This window comes from Cheilinus undulatus, linkage group 12 (genome assembly GCF_018320785.1).
Source record: "Cheilinus undulatus linkage group 12, ASM1832078v1, whole genome shotgun sequence".
NCBI classification, from domain to species: Eukaryota; Metazoa; Chordata; class Actinopteri; order Labriformes; family Labridae; genus Cheilinus; species Cheilinus undulatus.
The window spans coordinates 50,048,078-50,066,105 of record NC_054876.1 but is presented as its reverse complement, the minus strand read 5'-3'; the positions used below and the strand labels follow the sequence as shown (position 1 = coordinate 50,066,105).

The 18,028-nt window shown below is 37.6% G+C and overlaps 1 protein-coding gene across 1 annotated transcript; it reads left to right on the top strand.

The window, feature by feature from the left end:
* The first annotated feature begins 3,715 nt into the window (after positions 1-3,715).
* Positions 3,716-17,205, top strand: im:7136398 (schwannomin-interacting protein 1). Its single transcript, XM_041800524.1, has 7 exons — positions 3,716-3,977; positions 6,505-6,693; positions 9,650-9,756; positions 9,966-10,047; positions 13,009-13,122; positions 13,199-13,316; positions 15,629-17,205. Exons 2-7 carry the CDS (start codon positions 6,508-6,510, stop codon positions 15,721-15,723), a joined length of 702 nt encoding a protein of 233 aa, XP_041656458.1. The 5' UTR covers positions 3,716-3,977; positions 6,505-6,507; the 3' UTR covers positions 15,724-17,205.
* The last annotated feature ends 823 nt before the right edge of the window (positions 17,206-18,028 follow it).

The following is an 18,028-nucleotide window of genomic DNA, read 5'->3' as shown; positions in this document are numbered from 1 at the left end:
AAATCAATGTAGTCTTTAACTGTTTCACTGATAAAACCCTAAAAAGGCTTATGGATGCTTTTCTTATCAAAACACCTTTGTATAAACTACTTAATAACTGCTTTTTCATGGTTTTAGTCAATATTTACAATATTGTAAATATCTTTGGCACCCCCCGGGGGTTCCCAGAACCCAGGTTGGGAACCAATGCCTTAAACCTGATTTCTGCGTCATTGACCATTCGAAGTTCTGTATCGAGGGAACGCGTCACTCTGCAATTCACCGGCATGCCACTAGGGGGGTGTGACTGTGTGTGTGAGGTTTCAGAAGGGTCACATCCAAATCCTTGTTTATCTTCTGGTCATGGCGACCGAGGTAGAGCGGGTGTGTTTGGAGTTGGAGCTCATTGATATCGACGAACAAATTCTTTTGTTGCAAACACTGAAGCGCAGGCGACAGGGAAGACGTTTGCGGAGGTGGTCTGTATCACCACTAAACAAGTCGAGGCTGAGAACGGGTGAATTTACCACACTGGTTTGCCCACTGAGGGACCTGGATGAAGAAATGACGTCTTGAGTGGACCAATCACAGCCCTTGCGGTCCGCGTCGCTGCAACGTGTAGTTAGGATTTTTTGGAGGTGTGCATCAGGATACGGCTTAGGGGTCTGCGTTGATGCAGAGGGCTACGTGTAGCTACGCTGTCGCCGCGACACAGAAGCATAAATCAGGCTTTAGAGCAAGAGCCAAGTCCCTAAAAAAGCTTCAAAATGTCGTCATATCAAACCAATTAAATACAGTTAGATTCTTACAGATATACTGAAATGATGATTTGGTGGTGCTGTGTTGAAAAATGACACGCAAAAATGGCACAAAAATGGAAATGACAGCAGTAGTGAGCATATGTCTGAGATTTGTTACCTGAAAAGAGATGCTTCTACATATTTGGTTCACTCTCTATGATTGATTTTAGTTCAGTGGGTAGGGGCCACATATTGGTTTTTGTCTGAGACCTCCAGATTACTGAAACCACTCCTGGGTTAATGATTAGTCTAATTAAAGATAGTTATGGAGTTCCACAAGGTCCAGTGCTTGGACCTGTTCTTGTCACTTATTTACTTCCTCATGGTGATATAATGAGGAAACACTGCATTAAATTTCATTGTTATGCAGATGATACTCAACTGTACGTATTAGTGAAGCCAGATAAATGTATGAAGTTTAAAGTACCCAAAAACCTCAAGAGTACACTGAAGAATGTTTATTAAAACGTAACAGATACTATAATAAGACATGAAAAAGGTTGTTTAATGTACAATAATTTAAAAAGTCTGGTTGAGAAATGTTAGTAGTTTTATGCCTTTGAGTTTCTTCTTTTCTCTGTATAACACTTTTTAGCAGAAATTTTAAAATGTGTCAAATATTAGGTAAATTGGCATATTTGCTGTTATAATGGTAAAAGAAGTCAAGTATTTGATTTGTACTATACAAATAGAATCCTCCTGAAAAATGGTAACAAGTATATGCTTTTTAACCAAAAACGGTGAGTACACAAATAAACTATCTTTTCTACAAATAAAATATGCGCTGCTAATAATGGTTAAATTTGTTATCAGTGAATTTGTATATTTTACTTGAATAATTCAAAATGAATCACAAAAACAAGACCAAAGTTAAAATTCATAGTTATTTGGAGCAATGGTTGTGTCAAACAAGTGCAAAAACATGAGATACCTGGGAAATATTTGGTTAGTTTTTGTGTTAAAAGCACAAAGTCAAAAACCTGTGAACTAGAGTGACCATCCTGAGTCTGATTAAGAAGTTTTCAAATGTTTTTAAGGACCAACTGTGGCAGAGTCTGTGAAGGAATATCTGGATTATCGTATTTTGGGGTTTGCTTTCTGTTGTTGTGACACTAGAGTCCTCTGTTCCCCCTGAATTCCCAAATCCTCCATCTGCTTTGAGTCGTCATCGCTAAAAAATGATGAAACAGGACACCAGGAGGCTCGGCCTTTAACCCCTTCATTGCCACCGGACACACGTGGACCCAAATATGAGAGCAGACTGAAGCAGTGGCGAATGCAACAAAACACTCAGACATGAGCTTTGAGAACACAATTTAATGATGTATGGAACTTAAAACATGGTGATATCAGTAGTTTGGTTCATATCTGTGAGACAATATTAAAGTATTTGGTCTGTCTATGATTTAAATAGTTATGTCTATGGTTTAAGTACTCCTGTCTATGGTTTAAGTACTCCTTTCTATGGTTTGAGTATTTCTGTCTATGGTTTAAGTACTCCTTTCTATGGTTGAAGTACTTCTGTATATGGTTTAAGTACTCCTTTCTATGGTTGAAGTACTTCTGTATATGGTTGAAGTACTTCTGTCTATGAAGTCTAGTTGTCTAGTTTGAGTACTTGTCATAGGCTACAAGGTTAAAGCATGTAATGTAGTTAAAGTAATCATTAGGGTTTGGAAACTTGATTGAAATTTTAATTGTTGATGTAGGTAAAGTACTTTTTGGGATTTGAGCACTGAATGTAGTCTCAGCATTGTGAGGGTTTAGGGTCCTGTAGTTTGAATACTTGTTGAAATTTGATGTGGTCTGTGTACTTGATGCAGTTTAAGTACTTTCTGTACATGACTCTAAGTACATAATGGAGTTTGAGTTTTCACAACTCCTACTAATTTTAGTTGTAGTTTGAGTACTCACTGCAGTTAAATATACTCTTCATAGCTTAGGTACTTAAGTACTTTTTGGAATTTTAGTACTTAATGTAGCATAAATACTTGATGAAGTGTAGGTGCTTGTTCAAGTTTGAGTACTTGGTGTAGTTTCAGCATTGTAAAGGTCAAAGTACATGTAGTTGAAGGAATTTTAAAACTTGAGGTTGAAGTTCTTGAAGTAGTACATACTTTAAATACTTGTTGGAGTTAAGGTACCTGTAATTTTAGTAATCATTTGAGTTTGAGCACTGATGGAGTTTAAGTACTTTATGTAGTTTTGGGCCTTTCTCAAGTTTGAGTACTGAATGTAGATAAAGTTCTTATTGTTTAAGTATTTTTGGCATTTAAGCGCCAGTTGTTGTACTTTATTTACCTGTCTTGGGCTTTGTTGGAGTTTGTGTGCTCCTTGTATTATGTACTGTTCACAGTTTTATTACTTGATATAGGTGATTTTACTTGTATTGTTAGTTAGTTTAAGTCCTTTTTTGTCTGTAGTTGAGGCTACTCAGAGTGCTTGTATGGATCTGATGTCTTACACATGTAGCCTAATTTGCAGACTAATTTTGTCTGTAGTTTAAGGCTGACTAGTTTTGCATGACATTTACATTTTATTAAACTACATATTTTTAGTAGTTTGCAGTTGTTGCCTCAGTTATAGCCTACTTATGAAAGTACTAAAACAACTGTACTGAGAGCTGACATGTTGTATCGGTAGTTTGAGTCATGAGTCTGTAGTTGAAGTACTTGTGTTTGTTGTAAGCTAGCAAGCTAGCTTCTTTAACTCTAGGCTACAAAAATTAAACTAACACCAGACACTAAACTAAAAGGCTACTTCACACTACAGTACTTCTATACTGTGACAAGCTGCCTACCTTTAAAACAACGGTGCTAAACCGGTTTTTCCCTAACTTACGTTCACAGCAAACTTCCTATGATTATGCCATTAACCACCGTTAGCAGGCTCCGGTGAGTCGGTGCTCCTGCCGTTGGAACCGTTAAATCTTCCTCGCCTGTTAAAGGAGCCTGGGGTTAAAGTAGGAAGAGCTGAAGGGGGAGGAAGAAGAAAAGGGAAGGTCCGTCCTCCCTCCGCACTGGAGTTTAACTACTTTAAAGCACTTCCACCAGCTTTTTATCGATGTAAAATTAAAACCAGAGTAGTTTTGCGTCGCGGTCAGTCCAGGCAGTGAAGCTGGTGGGACTGAAGCAACCCGCGGGGTGACGGACAGCGACATGTCGGAGGGATCCGAGGCCGTCTGGATGTGACTGTGAGGTGGGTAAAACCTCCGAGGTCTGCCCGCTGATGGTAAACAACTGCGGGCAGAGCAGGCTGACCGCGGCGGGAGACTCCAGCTACGAACAATGGAGGGATTTAACACTAGATTCTACTTTTAGTTTATCCAAAATAACACGGATCTGACAAATCTTAAAGGACTTTGCGACCACTCCGGATTTATGAAACTTTAGTAAAGTTTGGCCAAGCTATGAACAGACATAGATGATAGATAGATAGATAGATAGATAGATGTAAGGTTGTCAAAAGTCTCGATAAAAAGATAGGCCTTTCAATACCATGTTTTAAATTATACTTGCTGGTTGTATAAAAAAATTACATATATTTAAAAGAAAAATCCTTCTCATTAGACTAGTGTTGGGAGAGAAATTGCAAGCAATCTCCTACACACTGACTATAAATTGTCCAAATACAGGGCAACTCCTTTAAATTTTGATCAAAATTAGTTACAAAGTTTCAATATTTACAATAACGTCTTTGTTTTATGAAAAAATGAGCAAACTCCTGCAGATTTAAAAATTGCTTCTGCAGGGATGCTATATTTGATTTAAAAAACAAGAAGTCACCTTATATTGTTTACATCGGACCTTTTCATTGTTTGTATTGCACGATTTAAAAACAGGTGTCAGTATTACTTTTACTGGGATCATATCAATGTTTAAGCTGTCATCTAAATTTCCTAATTTTGATACTATTTGTTTTAAATGATATGATCTCAGTTTTTTCAACTTTTGATGGTTTTTAGAAAAGACAAATTATTTAAAAAACAGATCTTTGTCAAAAATTGAAGCCAAACTCCTTCTCAATTTTTAACTACAAAAATCATCTGTGCAATTTTTACACATTTTAGCAAGAAATGATCAAATATCTGATATGCCTGTATGATATACTAAGTTTTGAATTGTATATATTGACTCAAATCAGTGAATATCAGCCTAAATCAGCAATAAATATCGGCCTATATTAGCTGTAAATATCAGCCTATTTCAGCTGTAAATATCGGCCAATATCAGCTGTAAATATCGGCCTATTTCAGCTGTAAATATCGGCCTATATCAGCTGTAAATATTGGTCTATATCAGCTGTAAATATCGACCTTTATCAGCTGTAAATATCGGCCTATATCAGCTGTAAATATCGGCCTATTTCAGCTGTAAATATCGGCCTATATCAGCTGTAAATATCGGCCTATATCAGCTGTAAATATTGGCCTATATCAGCTGTAAATATTGACCTTTATCAGCTGTAAATATCGGCCTATATCAGCTGTAAATATCGGCCTATATCAGCTGTAAATATTGGCCTATATCAGCTGTAAATATCGACCTTTATCAGCTGTAAATATCGACCTATATCAGCTGTAAATATCGGCCTATATCAGCTGTAAATATCGGCCTATATCAGCTGTAAATATCGGCCTATATCAGCTGTAAATATCGACCTTTATCAGCTGTAAATATCGGCCTATATCAGCTGTAAATATCGGCCTATATCAGCTGTAAATATCGGCCTATATCAGCTGTAAATATCGGCCTATATCAGCTGTAAATATCGGCCTATATCAGCTGTAAATATCGGCCTATATCAGCTGTAAATATCGACCTTTATCAGCTGTAAATATCGACCTATATCAGCTGTAAATATCGGCCTATATCAGCTGTAAATATCGGCCTATATCAGCTGTAAATATCGGCCTATATCAGCTGTAAATATCGACCTTTATCAGCTGTAAATATCGGCCTATATCAGCTGTAAATATCGGCCTATATCAGCTGTAAATATCAGTCTATATCAGCTGTTATATCCGCCTATATCAGCTGTAAATATCAGTCTATATCAGCTGTAATATCGGCCTATATCAGCTGTAAATATCAGTCTATATCAGCTGTAATATCGGCCTATATCAGCTGTAAATATCGGCCTATATCAGCTGTAAATATCGACCTTTATCAGCTGTAAATATCGGCCTATATCAGCTGTAAATATCGGCCTATATCAGCTGTAAATATCGGCCTATATCAGCTGTAAATATCAGTCTATATCAGCTGTTATATCCGCCTATATCAGCTGTAAATATCAGTCTATATCAGCTGTAATATCGGCCTATATCAGCTGTAAATATCAGTCTATATCAGCCGTAAATATTGGCCTATATTAGCTATAAATATCAGCCTATATTAGGTGTTAATATCGGCCTATATTAGGTGTAAATATCGGCCTTCATCAGCTGTAAATTATGGCCTATACCTGCTGTAAATATCGGCCTATTTTAGTTGTAAATATTGTCCAAATCAGCTGTAAATATCAGTCTATATCAGCTGTAAATATCGGCCTATATCAGCTGTAAATATCGGCCTACATTAGCTGTAAATTTTGGTCTATATCAGCTGTAAATATCAGCCTATATCTGCTGTAAATATCGACCTACATCAGCTGTTAATTTTGGCCTATACCTGCTGACTAATAGTTGGCCAATGTGTTTTTCTATTTTGATCAATTCCTTCAGAGGATGGATGGAGAGAAAGAGACAGCAGAGGAGAAGGAAGAGGAGGAGGAGGAGAAAGAGCTTTGTCAACATTTCACGGCGGCCTCCTCTGTGGACTACCCTGACCTTCCCATCATGCACTGGGAGGACCTGAGCCAGAGGATTGCCGAGCTGGAGAAACAGGAGCAGGAGAGGAGGGAAAGGTCAAAGGTCAGACAAGACAAGACAAGACAGGCGTGTTGTGTGCCCAGTTTGTTCTGGAAATGCTATTATTGCTTGTATTTAAAGTCAGAATCTCAAGGCACTCCATATCCTCAGTTGTTGTATGGCTGCAATACTAATGATGATGTACAGGTGTACACACTCCCACAGCACACCAGTCTGTCACACCATTTAAGAAACACGCTCTAAGTCTGGCACCTCCATCCCTTTAGAAAATAATTTTTCTGAGTTGCCCCGTGTGAATAAGTTATTTGATATTAAGAAGAGCTCTGTTGACAAAGGAGGCTCCTTACAGAGGATTACAGTGTTTACTACAGAGTAAACACAATAATGGACCTATTTTCCCCTCTATCTGCTCAGTCTGAAGGACAGAAATCATATCGCTCTAATTATCTTCAGCTCCTATAAAGTTTTATCCATGTTTGATGCTGTGGTGCAGTTTTTGACTTTATTTAACTCCTAACTTTATTAAAATAAGCTCTCTGCAGCTCTTCCTGGCTGTTTCCTGCCTTGTTATGAAAATCTTTGTCACTATCAGATTACATTCCTTTAAGGATGAGAACATGCTTGTTATGGCTTTAAACACAGTTTGTTATTCTGACTGAGGACGGTTGGAGCTAAAATGAGACGAGGGAGAAAGTTCCCATCCCGACATTACAGAGCTGCTGTGTAGTCGCTCAGAGCTGCATATTTCCTCTTTCTCTGGTGACATAATGATAACCTAGCTTTATAAAAACCTTCCCAGCATCGGTTTAGGACCGAAGATCTGATCCCTCTGTGGTCCAGGAGCAGTCTGACTGCTGGTGAAGGGACTTCTGTCCAACTAAAACCTTTAGAATAATGTGGTGAAGATAATACAGACTTTATAAATGTCATCATTTGTCATCTGTTTGGTTAGGTTTTCAGATTTTCACTTCTTTCAGTAAAACTTAAGATTGTTTAAAGACTCTTAAAAGGGTCCCTCTATTTAAGTTAAAACATATTTCATACATAAAAATGGAATTTGGCTTAAAAAAATGTTGACAGTGAATGAAAATGTCAAAGAATAAAGATTTCTATCCAGTTATTTTGTTTTACTTAGGGATTCAGACTGATATTCACAGCTGATATAGACTAATATTTACAGCTGATATAGACTGATATTCACAGCTGATATAGACTGATATTTACAGCTGATATAGACTGATATTCACAGCTGATATAGACTGAGATTTACAGCTGATATAGACTGATATTTACAGCTGATATAGACTGATATTTACAGCTGATATAGACTGATATTCACAGCTGATATAGACTGATATTTACAGCTGATACAGACTGATATTCACAGCTGATATAGACTGATATTTACAGCTGATATAGACTGATATTCACAGCTGATATAGACTGAGATTTACAGTTGATATAGACTGATATTTACAGCTGATATAGACTAATATTTACAGCTGATATAGACTGATATTTACAGCTGATATAGACTGATATTTACAGCTGACATAGACTGATATTTACAGCTGACATAGACTGATATTTACAGCTGATATAGACTGATATTTACAGCTGATATAGACTGATATTCACAGCTGATATAGACTGATATTTACAGCTGATACAGACTGATATTCACAGCTGATATAGACTGATATTTACAGCTGATATAGACTGATATTCACAGCTGATATAGACTGAGATTTACAGTTGATATAGACTGATATTTACAGCTGATATAGACTAATATTTACAGCTGATATAGACTGATATTTACAGCTGATATAGACTGATATTTACAGCTGACATAGACTGATATTTACAGCTGACATAGACTGATATTTACAGCTGATATAGACTGATATTTACAGCTGATATAGACTGATATTTACAGCTGACATAGACTGATATTTACAGCTGATATAGACTGATATTTACAGCTGATATAGACTGACATTTACAGCTGATATAAACTGATATTTACAGCTGACATAGACTGATATTTACAGCTGACATAGACTGATAATTACAGCTGGTATAGACTAATATTTACAGCTGACATAGACTGATATTTACAGCTGATACAGACTGATATTTGCAGCTGACATAGACTGATATTTACAGCTGATATAGACTGATATTTACAGCTGATATAGACTGATATTTACACATGACATAGACTGATATTTACAGCTGATATAAACTGATATTTACAGCTGATATAGACTGACATTTACAGTTGATATAGACTGATATTTACAGCTGATATAAACTGATATTTACAGCTGACATAGACTAATATTTACAGCTGATACAAACTGATATTTGCAGCTGACATAGACTGATATTTACAGCTGATATAGACTAATATTTACAGCTGACATAGACTAATATTTACAGCTGACACAGACTGAGATTTACAGCTGACATAGACTGATATTTACAGGTGATATAGACTGATATTTACAGGTGATATAGACTGACATTTACAGCTGACATAGACTGATATTTACAGCTGACATAGACTAATATTTACAGCTGACACAGACTGAGATTTACAGCTGACATAGACTGATATTTACAGCTGGTATAGACTGATATTTACAGGTGATATAGACTGACATTTACAGCTGACATAGACTGATATTTACAGCTGACATAGACTGATATTTACAGCTGATATAGACTGATATTTACAGCTGATATAGACTGATATTTACAGCTGACATAGACTGATATTTACAGCTGACATAGACTGATATTTACAGCTGACATAGACTGATATTTACAGCTGACATAGACTGATATTTACAGCTGATATAGGCTGATATAGTGCCTCAAAAGCCTTATTTAGGTATCGATATCTTTAAGTGTAATATCAAAGTTTAAAACTCTGGTGCTGTGACTAGCAAAGATCATTTTTTCAGCATCAGGTCTCCTTGTTTTCCTCCAGAAATGTGGCGTGAGGATGGGGGAGAGTTACGAGGGCGTGTGGAGCGATGTTTGGGATGAAGAGGAGGAAGACTTCAGGAGGTGTCGAGCTGCTGCTGTCACGTCACGGTGAGATTAAAAGTGTGACTAGCATTTGAGTTTTAGTTTTCGATGTGGTTTGGATGCTGCACAGAAAGCCTCCAGAATGACTTCATGCACTCACAGTGGAGCTGTGTTTGAGATATGTGGTGATAAAAACACTAAAACTCCAGTAAATCAGCCCTGAACACGTGCAGGCGTCCGAAGTTTCCCTCAGGATGTTTATTGTGTGTTTGCAGATTTCACAACCACAGAAACCTGCAGCTGTGCTTCATCAACGACAGCGAGAGTGAAGAAGAAGAGGAAGGAACCAATAAAAAGGTTCTGTTTATAAAGATAAGTGCTAATATACGATAACTGCATGGCTTTCTTTTAGAACGTTTAAATGATCGCAGTAATCTGTGGATGTTTCCTCCTCTCCAAAACAGATAGGTTGATTAAAAAAAGGTTTAAACACACAATAACAGCAGTTTGACATAGTCCCTGTTTGTATTTTGTTTTAGTTTTGGGCATTCAGATACCAGGTGACTGCTCTTTACTGCCTGCATTCATAATATTATGCCTCTTTAACAGCTTTTCTCCCTCATGATGTTATGAACATGCTTTTAAAGGTCATGCTGATGTACTTTTCAGCTAATAAACCTTGTTTTGTACTGGTTAGACTGAAATGGCAACTAAAGATGACAAGTTAGCATGGAGTCGTTCGCGGACGAGCTGGCTCTGTAACCTGGCTCCTGTTTGAGAGAAGGGTCCCTGTTTTTCTATTTTTGTTGAGCTTTTATTACTGAATGCTATTACTGCTAAAATGTCCAGATTTGAACCTTAACTGATCAACAGGACAACAAAATACAAAAATACAGAAGTTTATATCTGAAAAAGGAGGTCTGAGCGTTTTAGCGTCCACTCTCTGAAGCAGGGGTGTCAAACTCAAGGCCCTGGGGCCAAATCCGGCCCATGGTACAGTTATACCCAGCCCGCAAGGTCATATCATATTGTTATTACAACTGGCCCACCAGTATGAGGTCTGCAGATTTCCTCCAGTATAAAAATATAAACGTAGCCTTCATGATATCAAATACCCTGAAGTCATAATAATGTGAAAAATAAAGAGTAAAACAATCACATTAAAAAATGGGGGTAAAGAAATTCATTTGTGTTTTCATTTCATATTTTCAATTTTTGCATTGCAAACATAAATATTTTATTATTTGGGCTTTTATATCATATTTCTGTTTTTTTTTTTAGTTTATAATTGTGACTGTTTATCTCATAGCTTGTCCTTTTCAATTTAAAATGTTGACTTTTGACTCATATTCTGGCTTTGTACATTTATTATTTTGCCTTTTTATCTCAAATTTTGCCTTTCACATTTATTATTTTGCCTTTTTATCTCAAATTTTGCCTTTCACATTTATTATTTTGACTATTTATCTCAAATTTTGGACTTTTAGGTTCAAAATTTCAAATTTGAAGCAATATTTTTGCCTTAAAACATGACTGTGACTTCCAATTTTTTATATTTGCATTTTTAAAGTATGATCTTAACATCTAATTCCGTGTTTTGACCTTTTGAACTAATATTTGACTTTTTATCTCAGATTTTGGAGCTTTAACATTTATAAACAGCGCTTAACAAATGTATTAGACCACCTGTCATATTTGTCTCAGAGACCATCCAGCATCATGAAGTGCTTTAATGCGGACTCTTTCGTTTTCAGTCAGCTCTCCACATTTTACCATTTTGACCAGGAATGAGGAATTTCAAACTGAATTCACCCAAATTTGAGTCGGCTCACTGGGCTTCTCTGAGAAGTCAGAAATGAATCAAGCATAACATTCAAGCACTAAAACTCATTTTTCTGTTCAGGAATGACAGTAAATAACTATAATTTGACATATTAATCAATAAATATTAATGTGCTTTACTATTTTTTCGGTTTTTTTGAAAATCAGTAATTTTGAAAATTCAAGGATAACAATAATAATTATATTTTAGCATTAAAAGTACACTACCTGGCCAAAAAAAAAGTTGCCACCAAAGAAAGGTCACACACTCTAATATTTCATTGGACCGCCTTTAGCTTTGATTACAGCACACATTCGCTGTGGCATTGTTTCGATAAGCTTCTGCAGTGTCGCAAGATTTATTTCCATCCAGTGTTGCAATAATTTTAATATTGATGATGGGAGAGTCTGACCACTGCGCAAAGCCTTCTCCAGCACATCCCAAAGATTCTCAATGGGGTTAAGTCTGGACTCTGTAGTGGCCAATCCATGTGTGAAAATGATGTCTCATGCTCCCTGAACCACTCTTTCACAATTTGAGCCCGATGAATCCTGGCATTGTCATCTTGGAATATGCCCGTGCCATTAGGGAAGGAAAAATCCACTGATGGAATAACCTGGTCATTCAGTATATTCAGGTAGTCAGCTGACCTCATTCTTTGGGCACATAATGTTGCTGAACCTAGACCTGACCAGCTGCAGCAACCCCAGATCATAGCACTGCCCCCACAGGCTTGTACAATAGGCACTAGGCATGATGGGTGCATCACTCTGGAACAGGGTCAATCTGGACTCACTGGACCACATGACCTTCTTCCATTCCTCCAGAATCCAATCTTTATGCTCCTTAGCAAACTGAAGCCTTTTTTGCATGCCAATGATTTGACCCTTCTTAAACAGACTAACATCTTTTCCACGACCACAGGATGTGTCTTTCGACATGGTTGTTTAAGAAATGAGAAGTTCCTCATTGCATCAGCTGGGGTTAAATAACTTGTTGCCAGCTGAAAGATAATCGCCCATGCAGTAATTATCCAATAGGAGGCTCGTACCTATTTGCTTAGTTAAATCCAGGTGGTGACTTTTTTTTTTGGCCAGGCAGTGTATCATTTGGGTTAAAGAGATTCTACATATTGGTGTATTAACCATTGCAGAAACATCAAAAATGATTTTGGTAATTACCAATGCTGTTAATTTAGGGCAGCTGTGGCAGAAACCTGACTGTGGTTAGGGTTAGGGTGGGCTAATACATTTGTTAAGCACTGTATAGATAGATAGATAGATAGATAGATAGATAGATAGATAGATAGATAGAATATTACTGGCGATAATGAGGGTGACAGTTTTGTTAAATGTTGACCCTGTTAGGCCCTTAGGTTAGATCTAAATTCAGAATCTGGCCCCTGCTGTGACTGAGTTTGACACCTGTACTCTAAATCAAATGAGTTATTGGTGTGAAGAGCATGTCTGACCACTTCCCTTCTACCACTCTGTTAGGGTTCCATGGGAACGGGTGGAAACGGTTGCCATGCCACCGGGCTGAAACAGGAAGTGATCATCGCACTGAGGACACTGAGGGACAAACTGCTGGCTGAACAGAAGGAGACGGAGGTAAAAACATAACAGAGAGAGTGACAGAGAGAGAGAGGAGTTATCAGCACTAAAGGGTAGCGGGTTTCTGTTTCAGCATCTAGCTGGCTGCAGCGACGTCACCAAGAGGAAACATCTGGAGCGTTGGGAGCTGCAAGAGTGTTCAGAGAAACAGCTCAGCGGCCTTAGAGTGACACTTCAACAGGAAGTACACGGTATGAACACGCTAACCACACATATCTGTCTAGTCCTAAAGATGCTTTTGTCCTCCTGGAGTTAAACTGGAGATCGGCGGTCTACAGAGCTCTCCAGATAAACAAGATCTGTTTTCTATGGAGACATTTTTCTCCTTTCTTTATATTTACTGAACCTTTCAACACAGTCTTTGATAAGACTTTAAAGGGTTTTACAGAGCTATGAGGAAGTATTTTCCCCTTTCCTGATTCCTTTCCCCTTTATTTTCATATCTGTCACACTTAAATGTTTTTGATCATCAAACTAATGTTAATATCAGAGAGAGATAACCTGGGTAAATACTAAAGTCAGTTTTTAAATGATGATTTCATTTATTCAGGGTAAATCCATCCAAACCTACCTGGTCCTATGTGAAAAAGTCGGTCCCCCTAACCCTAATAACTGGTTGTTATCCCACTCTTCTTTGCAGAATAGTTTTCATTCAGCCACATTGGAGGGTTTTCCAGCATGAACAGCCTGTTTAAGGTCACAACATCTCAGTCAGATCTACGTCCGGACTTTGACTAGACCACTCCATCAGAGCTGTTTGGTCCGCTTTAAACGAACTCTGGTCCGTTTGGCCAGATAGTCCGGTTTGTTTGGAGTGGTGTGAATGCTCACATGAACTCTGCTGCGGACCAAGCAAGCAGACTCTGGTCCGCTTGAAAACAGGGGGCCTCGGTCTGCTTCCAAACGAACCCTGGTGTGGTCCGTTAGAGGTGTGAAAGCAAAGCAGACCAACTTGTGGCAGGAAGTGGCATAAAGTGTAATGATATACGGATTTATGTGTGGTTTAATACACTCAAATACATGTTGGTACCTTCATCTGTGTAGCAATCATTGTTTATGAGGAAGAAAAGACCGGCAGAAGGAGTTTTGTCTTCTTCTACACCTTCTGTTCTTCTTAGTTGCTGTTTGTTCGTGGCGACAGCGCCCCTAGCGGGCACAGGTTGTAGGTGTTCAGACGGTTTGGTCCGCTTGACCAAGAGAGCAGTGTGAATGCGAACCAAACCAAAGGAAAGGGTAACAATGCTGCCATTTCTGTTCCAAAACGGACCGAGTCCCCGGACTATCAGGTGTGAAAATGACCTTGGTCTTTAGTCCATTCAGAGGTGGCCTTGCTGGTGTGTTTGGGATCATTGTCCTGCTCCATAACCCAAGTGGTCTTGAGCTTGAGGTCATGAACTGATGGCCGGACATTCTCCTTCAGAATGTTCTGCTAGAGAGCAGAATTCATGGTTCTAGTGGTCCAGGTCCTGGTCCAGACCATCTCACTACCACCACCATGTTTGACTGTTGGTCTGATGTTCTTCTGATGAAATGCTGAGTTAGTTTGACTCCAAATTGAACGGGACGCACACCTTCCAGAACTTCAATCTGGTCAGTCCACAGAATATTTCCCAGAAGTCTTTGGGATCATCAGGATGTTTTAGTCAAATGTGAGACGAGCCTTTGTTCTTTTTGGTCAGCAGTGGTTTTGGCCTTGGAACTCTCCCATGATGCCGTTGTTGCCCAGTCTCTTTCTGATTGTTGAATCATGAACTCTGACCTTAACTCAGTCACTGAGGCCTGCGGGTCTTTAGAAGTTGTTCTGGGTTCTTCTGGGACCTCCTGGATGAGTTGTCAATGTTCTCTTGGAGTCATTTTGGTAGGCCGACCACTCCTGGGAAGGTTCCCCCCTGCTCCAAGTTTTCTCCATTTGTGGATAATGGCTCTCACCATGGTTGTCTGGAGTCCCAAAGCCGTAGAAATATCTTTGTAGCCCTTTCAGACTGATAGATGTCAATGACTTTGTTTCTTATCTGTTCTTGAATTTCTTTAGATGGTTCCATGATGTGTTGGAGATCTTTTAGCCTACTTCACTGTCAGACAGGTTCTAGTTAAGGGATTTATTCATTCAACAGGTCTGGTAGTAATCAGGTCTGGGTGTGGATAGTCAAACTGAACCCAGCTTCATAAAAATGTGGTTAACCACAGTTAAGGGGCAATGACTTTTTCACATAGGACCAAGTAGGTTTGGATGATTGTTTCCCTTTATAAATGACTGTCACCATCTGCTGATACTGAAACAGCCAGGCACAAGAGAAAATACTGGAAAAATACAGCTTTAATCTCAGACAGAAGATTAAAAACCATCGCTTTCTCCTAACATCAACCAGGTTCAGATATGTTTGATTTCCAGTAGAATCACATCCATGTTTAAAACGACAGAACCCTTTCAACCTCAGTGGGAACATCCTCGTAGTTTCTTGCTCTGAAGATGTTTTCTTTGTTTCTGTCATTATTTTTCCAGCTCTGAGCTCCGAGCTGGTGGCCCATCTGTTGGTACGAGACCAGCTGAGGACAAAGCAAGACGCCATGCTGCTGGACGTGCAGGACCTGACCTAACACCGGGACCAGCGATAGAACCGTCCACGAGATTGAGGTAACTCCTCCTTAATGCGAACGTTTGGACACAGTGGGACCAGGATCAGCTGCTTGTCCACGGCGATCCAGAGGTCTGTAATCCAGTAGCATATTAGCAGGATGGCTAATTTATCCAAACTGACCAATCAGCAGCATTCAGGGAAACAAACAGAGATCTGATTGGATGGTGGAGATAAAAGGGAAGGTGGAAATCCCAAAAGTCATTCTGCATTGCTCTTCATTGAGACGACCGAGGACTTCATCGCATGTTTAGCGGAGAGAAAAGGCTCTGCAGGTGTCTGCCGGTGACATGGAACGTCGAGTAGAAGTAGACGAAGAATCACAGTATGGGATGGATTTTTGGAATGTTAAATCCGTAGGCAAAGAGTTCTGACATGCTTCCTGCTCGCGAGGATGGTGTTTAACTTATCAGGGCTTTGAGAACTGAACGCATCAAAAAGTAAGACAAAAACCACTCAAATCTTGGAGATGATTTAGATTTTGTTTTGGCCATTCGACACATTTAATTCTTTTTATCAGATTTTCCTTTTACTTTAGACAAAATTCATTCAAAATTTTAGAATTTATCACAAAATTACAAAGTTGTAACATTTGATTTTTTTTTTTGTTTTTTTTTTTAGAAACTTTTCCAGCAGTTTTGGGAATTTTCACAAAATATTTTTTTTCTAAAAAAAAGTCAGCTATTTTAGGAAACTTTCATCGGGAATTTTTCTGGAATTTTACTAGAAATAGTAAGGAATTTCTTGTGAAATTTCATAAACATTTTTAAGGAACTTTTTCAAAATTATAAGGACATTTTCCGGGAGTATTTGAATTAAAAAAAAAAATCCAGGAAATTATATTAAATTCATTGAGATTTTTTTTTTAGGAATTTCCCCCCAAAAAGTTGGGAATTTCAGAAACTTCTCCAGGATTATTTTTGGGGGGATCAAGTTTTTTTTCTGGAATTTATCAGTTTTTTCTTATTTTTTTGAAGTATTTCCAATTGTTGAAATTGTTGAAAACTTCTTGGAAATTGCAGAAACTTTTATCTAGACCATTTCTGGAATTTTGGATTTTCCAGACTCATTCGTAAAACATGTAGATGAATTTTCAGGATTTTATATGACATGAGTAAGGAATTTTGCCCAAATGTTTTGTAATCTTTTGCCAAGTAAGTTTGGAATTTTCATAAGAAATTGTTCCAAAAAATTCAAAACTTTCGTTAGGAACTTGAATTTAAAAAGCATTATATTTGTTTTCTTGAGTTTTCTGAAAATTTGCAATTATTTTTCAGACAACTTGCCAGAAAGTTTCTGGATTTTTTAAATTAATTTAACTAAACATTTTTAATTGACCCTTCAGTTCATGACGTTTAAAAGGAAAAAACTTTTAAATTTATGAAAAAAATGTTTAAAATCTACCAAAAAAGCCTTGAAGTATTTTCTCTATCTAGTAATGAACCATCAAAACTCTAGCATTCATTTTTATAAAACACTTTTCATTTTTTTAAGCTTTTATACAAAAACTTAAAGTGTTTCTTTTATTTCCCACCATAATCAAAAATAAGAAAGGATGGAACAAAGATTGTTTTCTTGGGCTGTTTTTGAAAACTTCTACATTATTATAAGGGAAAGGGATAGTAGCTTGTTTAAGATTTAATGTGTTTAATACTTATTAATATTTTAATGTATGAACATTACAATGACACAGCAGTAGCAAGTTTAAACTGGCACGGTGATAATTTGAGAAAAAAAAAAAAAAAACATAAAAAATAAGTGGAATTTCAAAACAGGTTTTGGGATAATTTGACATAATAAGGCTGTTACTCACAAAAAAAGAACAAAACCTAAGGGCTTGAGTTTTTCTGTAGAAACTGTCATCAGGGTTTTTTGTTTTTTTTAGGAATTTCAGACAGTCTAGTGTCACAGAACAAAGGAAAGCAGAGAGAATGTTTTAGGAAAAAAATGTAAAATCGTTAGTCTCATAGCATAACAATAACCTAAGTCATAATTTAAGGTTTTCAGAAAAAAGAAAAACCACATTTTTTGGCAAACACATCATATTTTTTATTTATACTGTAACAGTAATTTCTACCAGACGTGTGAACACGTTTCTAAGAAAAGAAAAGCCACAACAAGACTACATAACAAATCAGAGGGACTTAATAGATAATAGATGATTTAGGCTTATAGTGATGATGGACTGTAACAAGCACTCTGATTAGCTGAGGATGTAGGCCAGTGGTTCTCAAATGGTGTGGCAAGGCATACAAGTGTGCCTTGAG

What these genes read in the sequence shown, in the direction of transcription:
- im:7136398 (XM_041800524.1), top strand. Translation starts at nt 6,508, where the DNA reads ATGGATGGAGAGAAAGAGACAGCAGAGGAGAAGGAAGAGGAGGAGGAG. An exon ending in AGGAAGGAACCAATAAAAAG is followed by an intron (nt 10,048 to 13,008) that starts GTTCTGTTTATA and finishes CCACTCTGTTAG; the next exon opens with GGTTCCATGGGAACGGGTGG. An exon ending in CTGAACAGAAGGAGACGGAG is followed by an intron (nt 13,123 to 13,198) that starts GTAAAAACATAA and finishes TTTCTGTTTCAG; the next exon opens with CATCTAGCTGGCTGCAGCGA.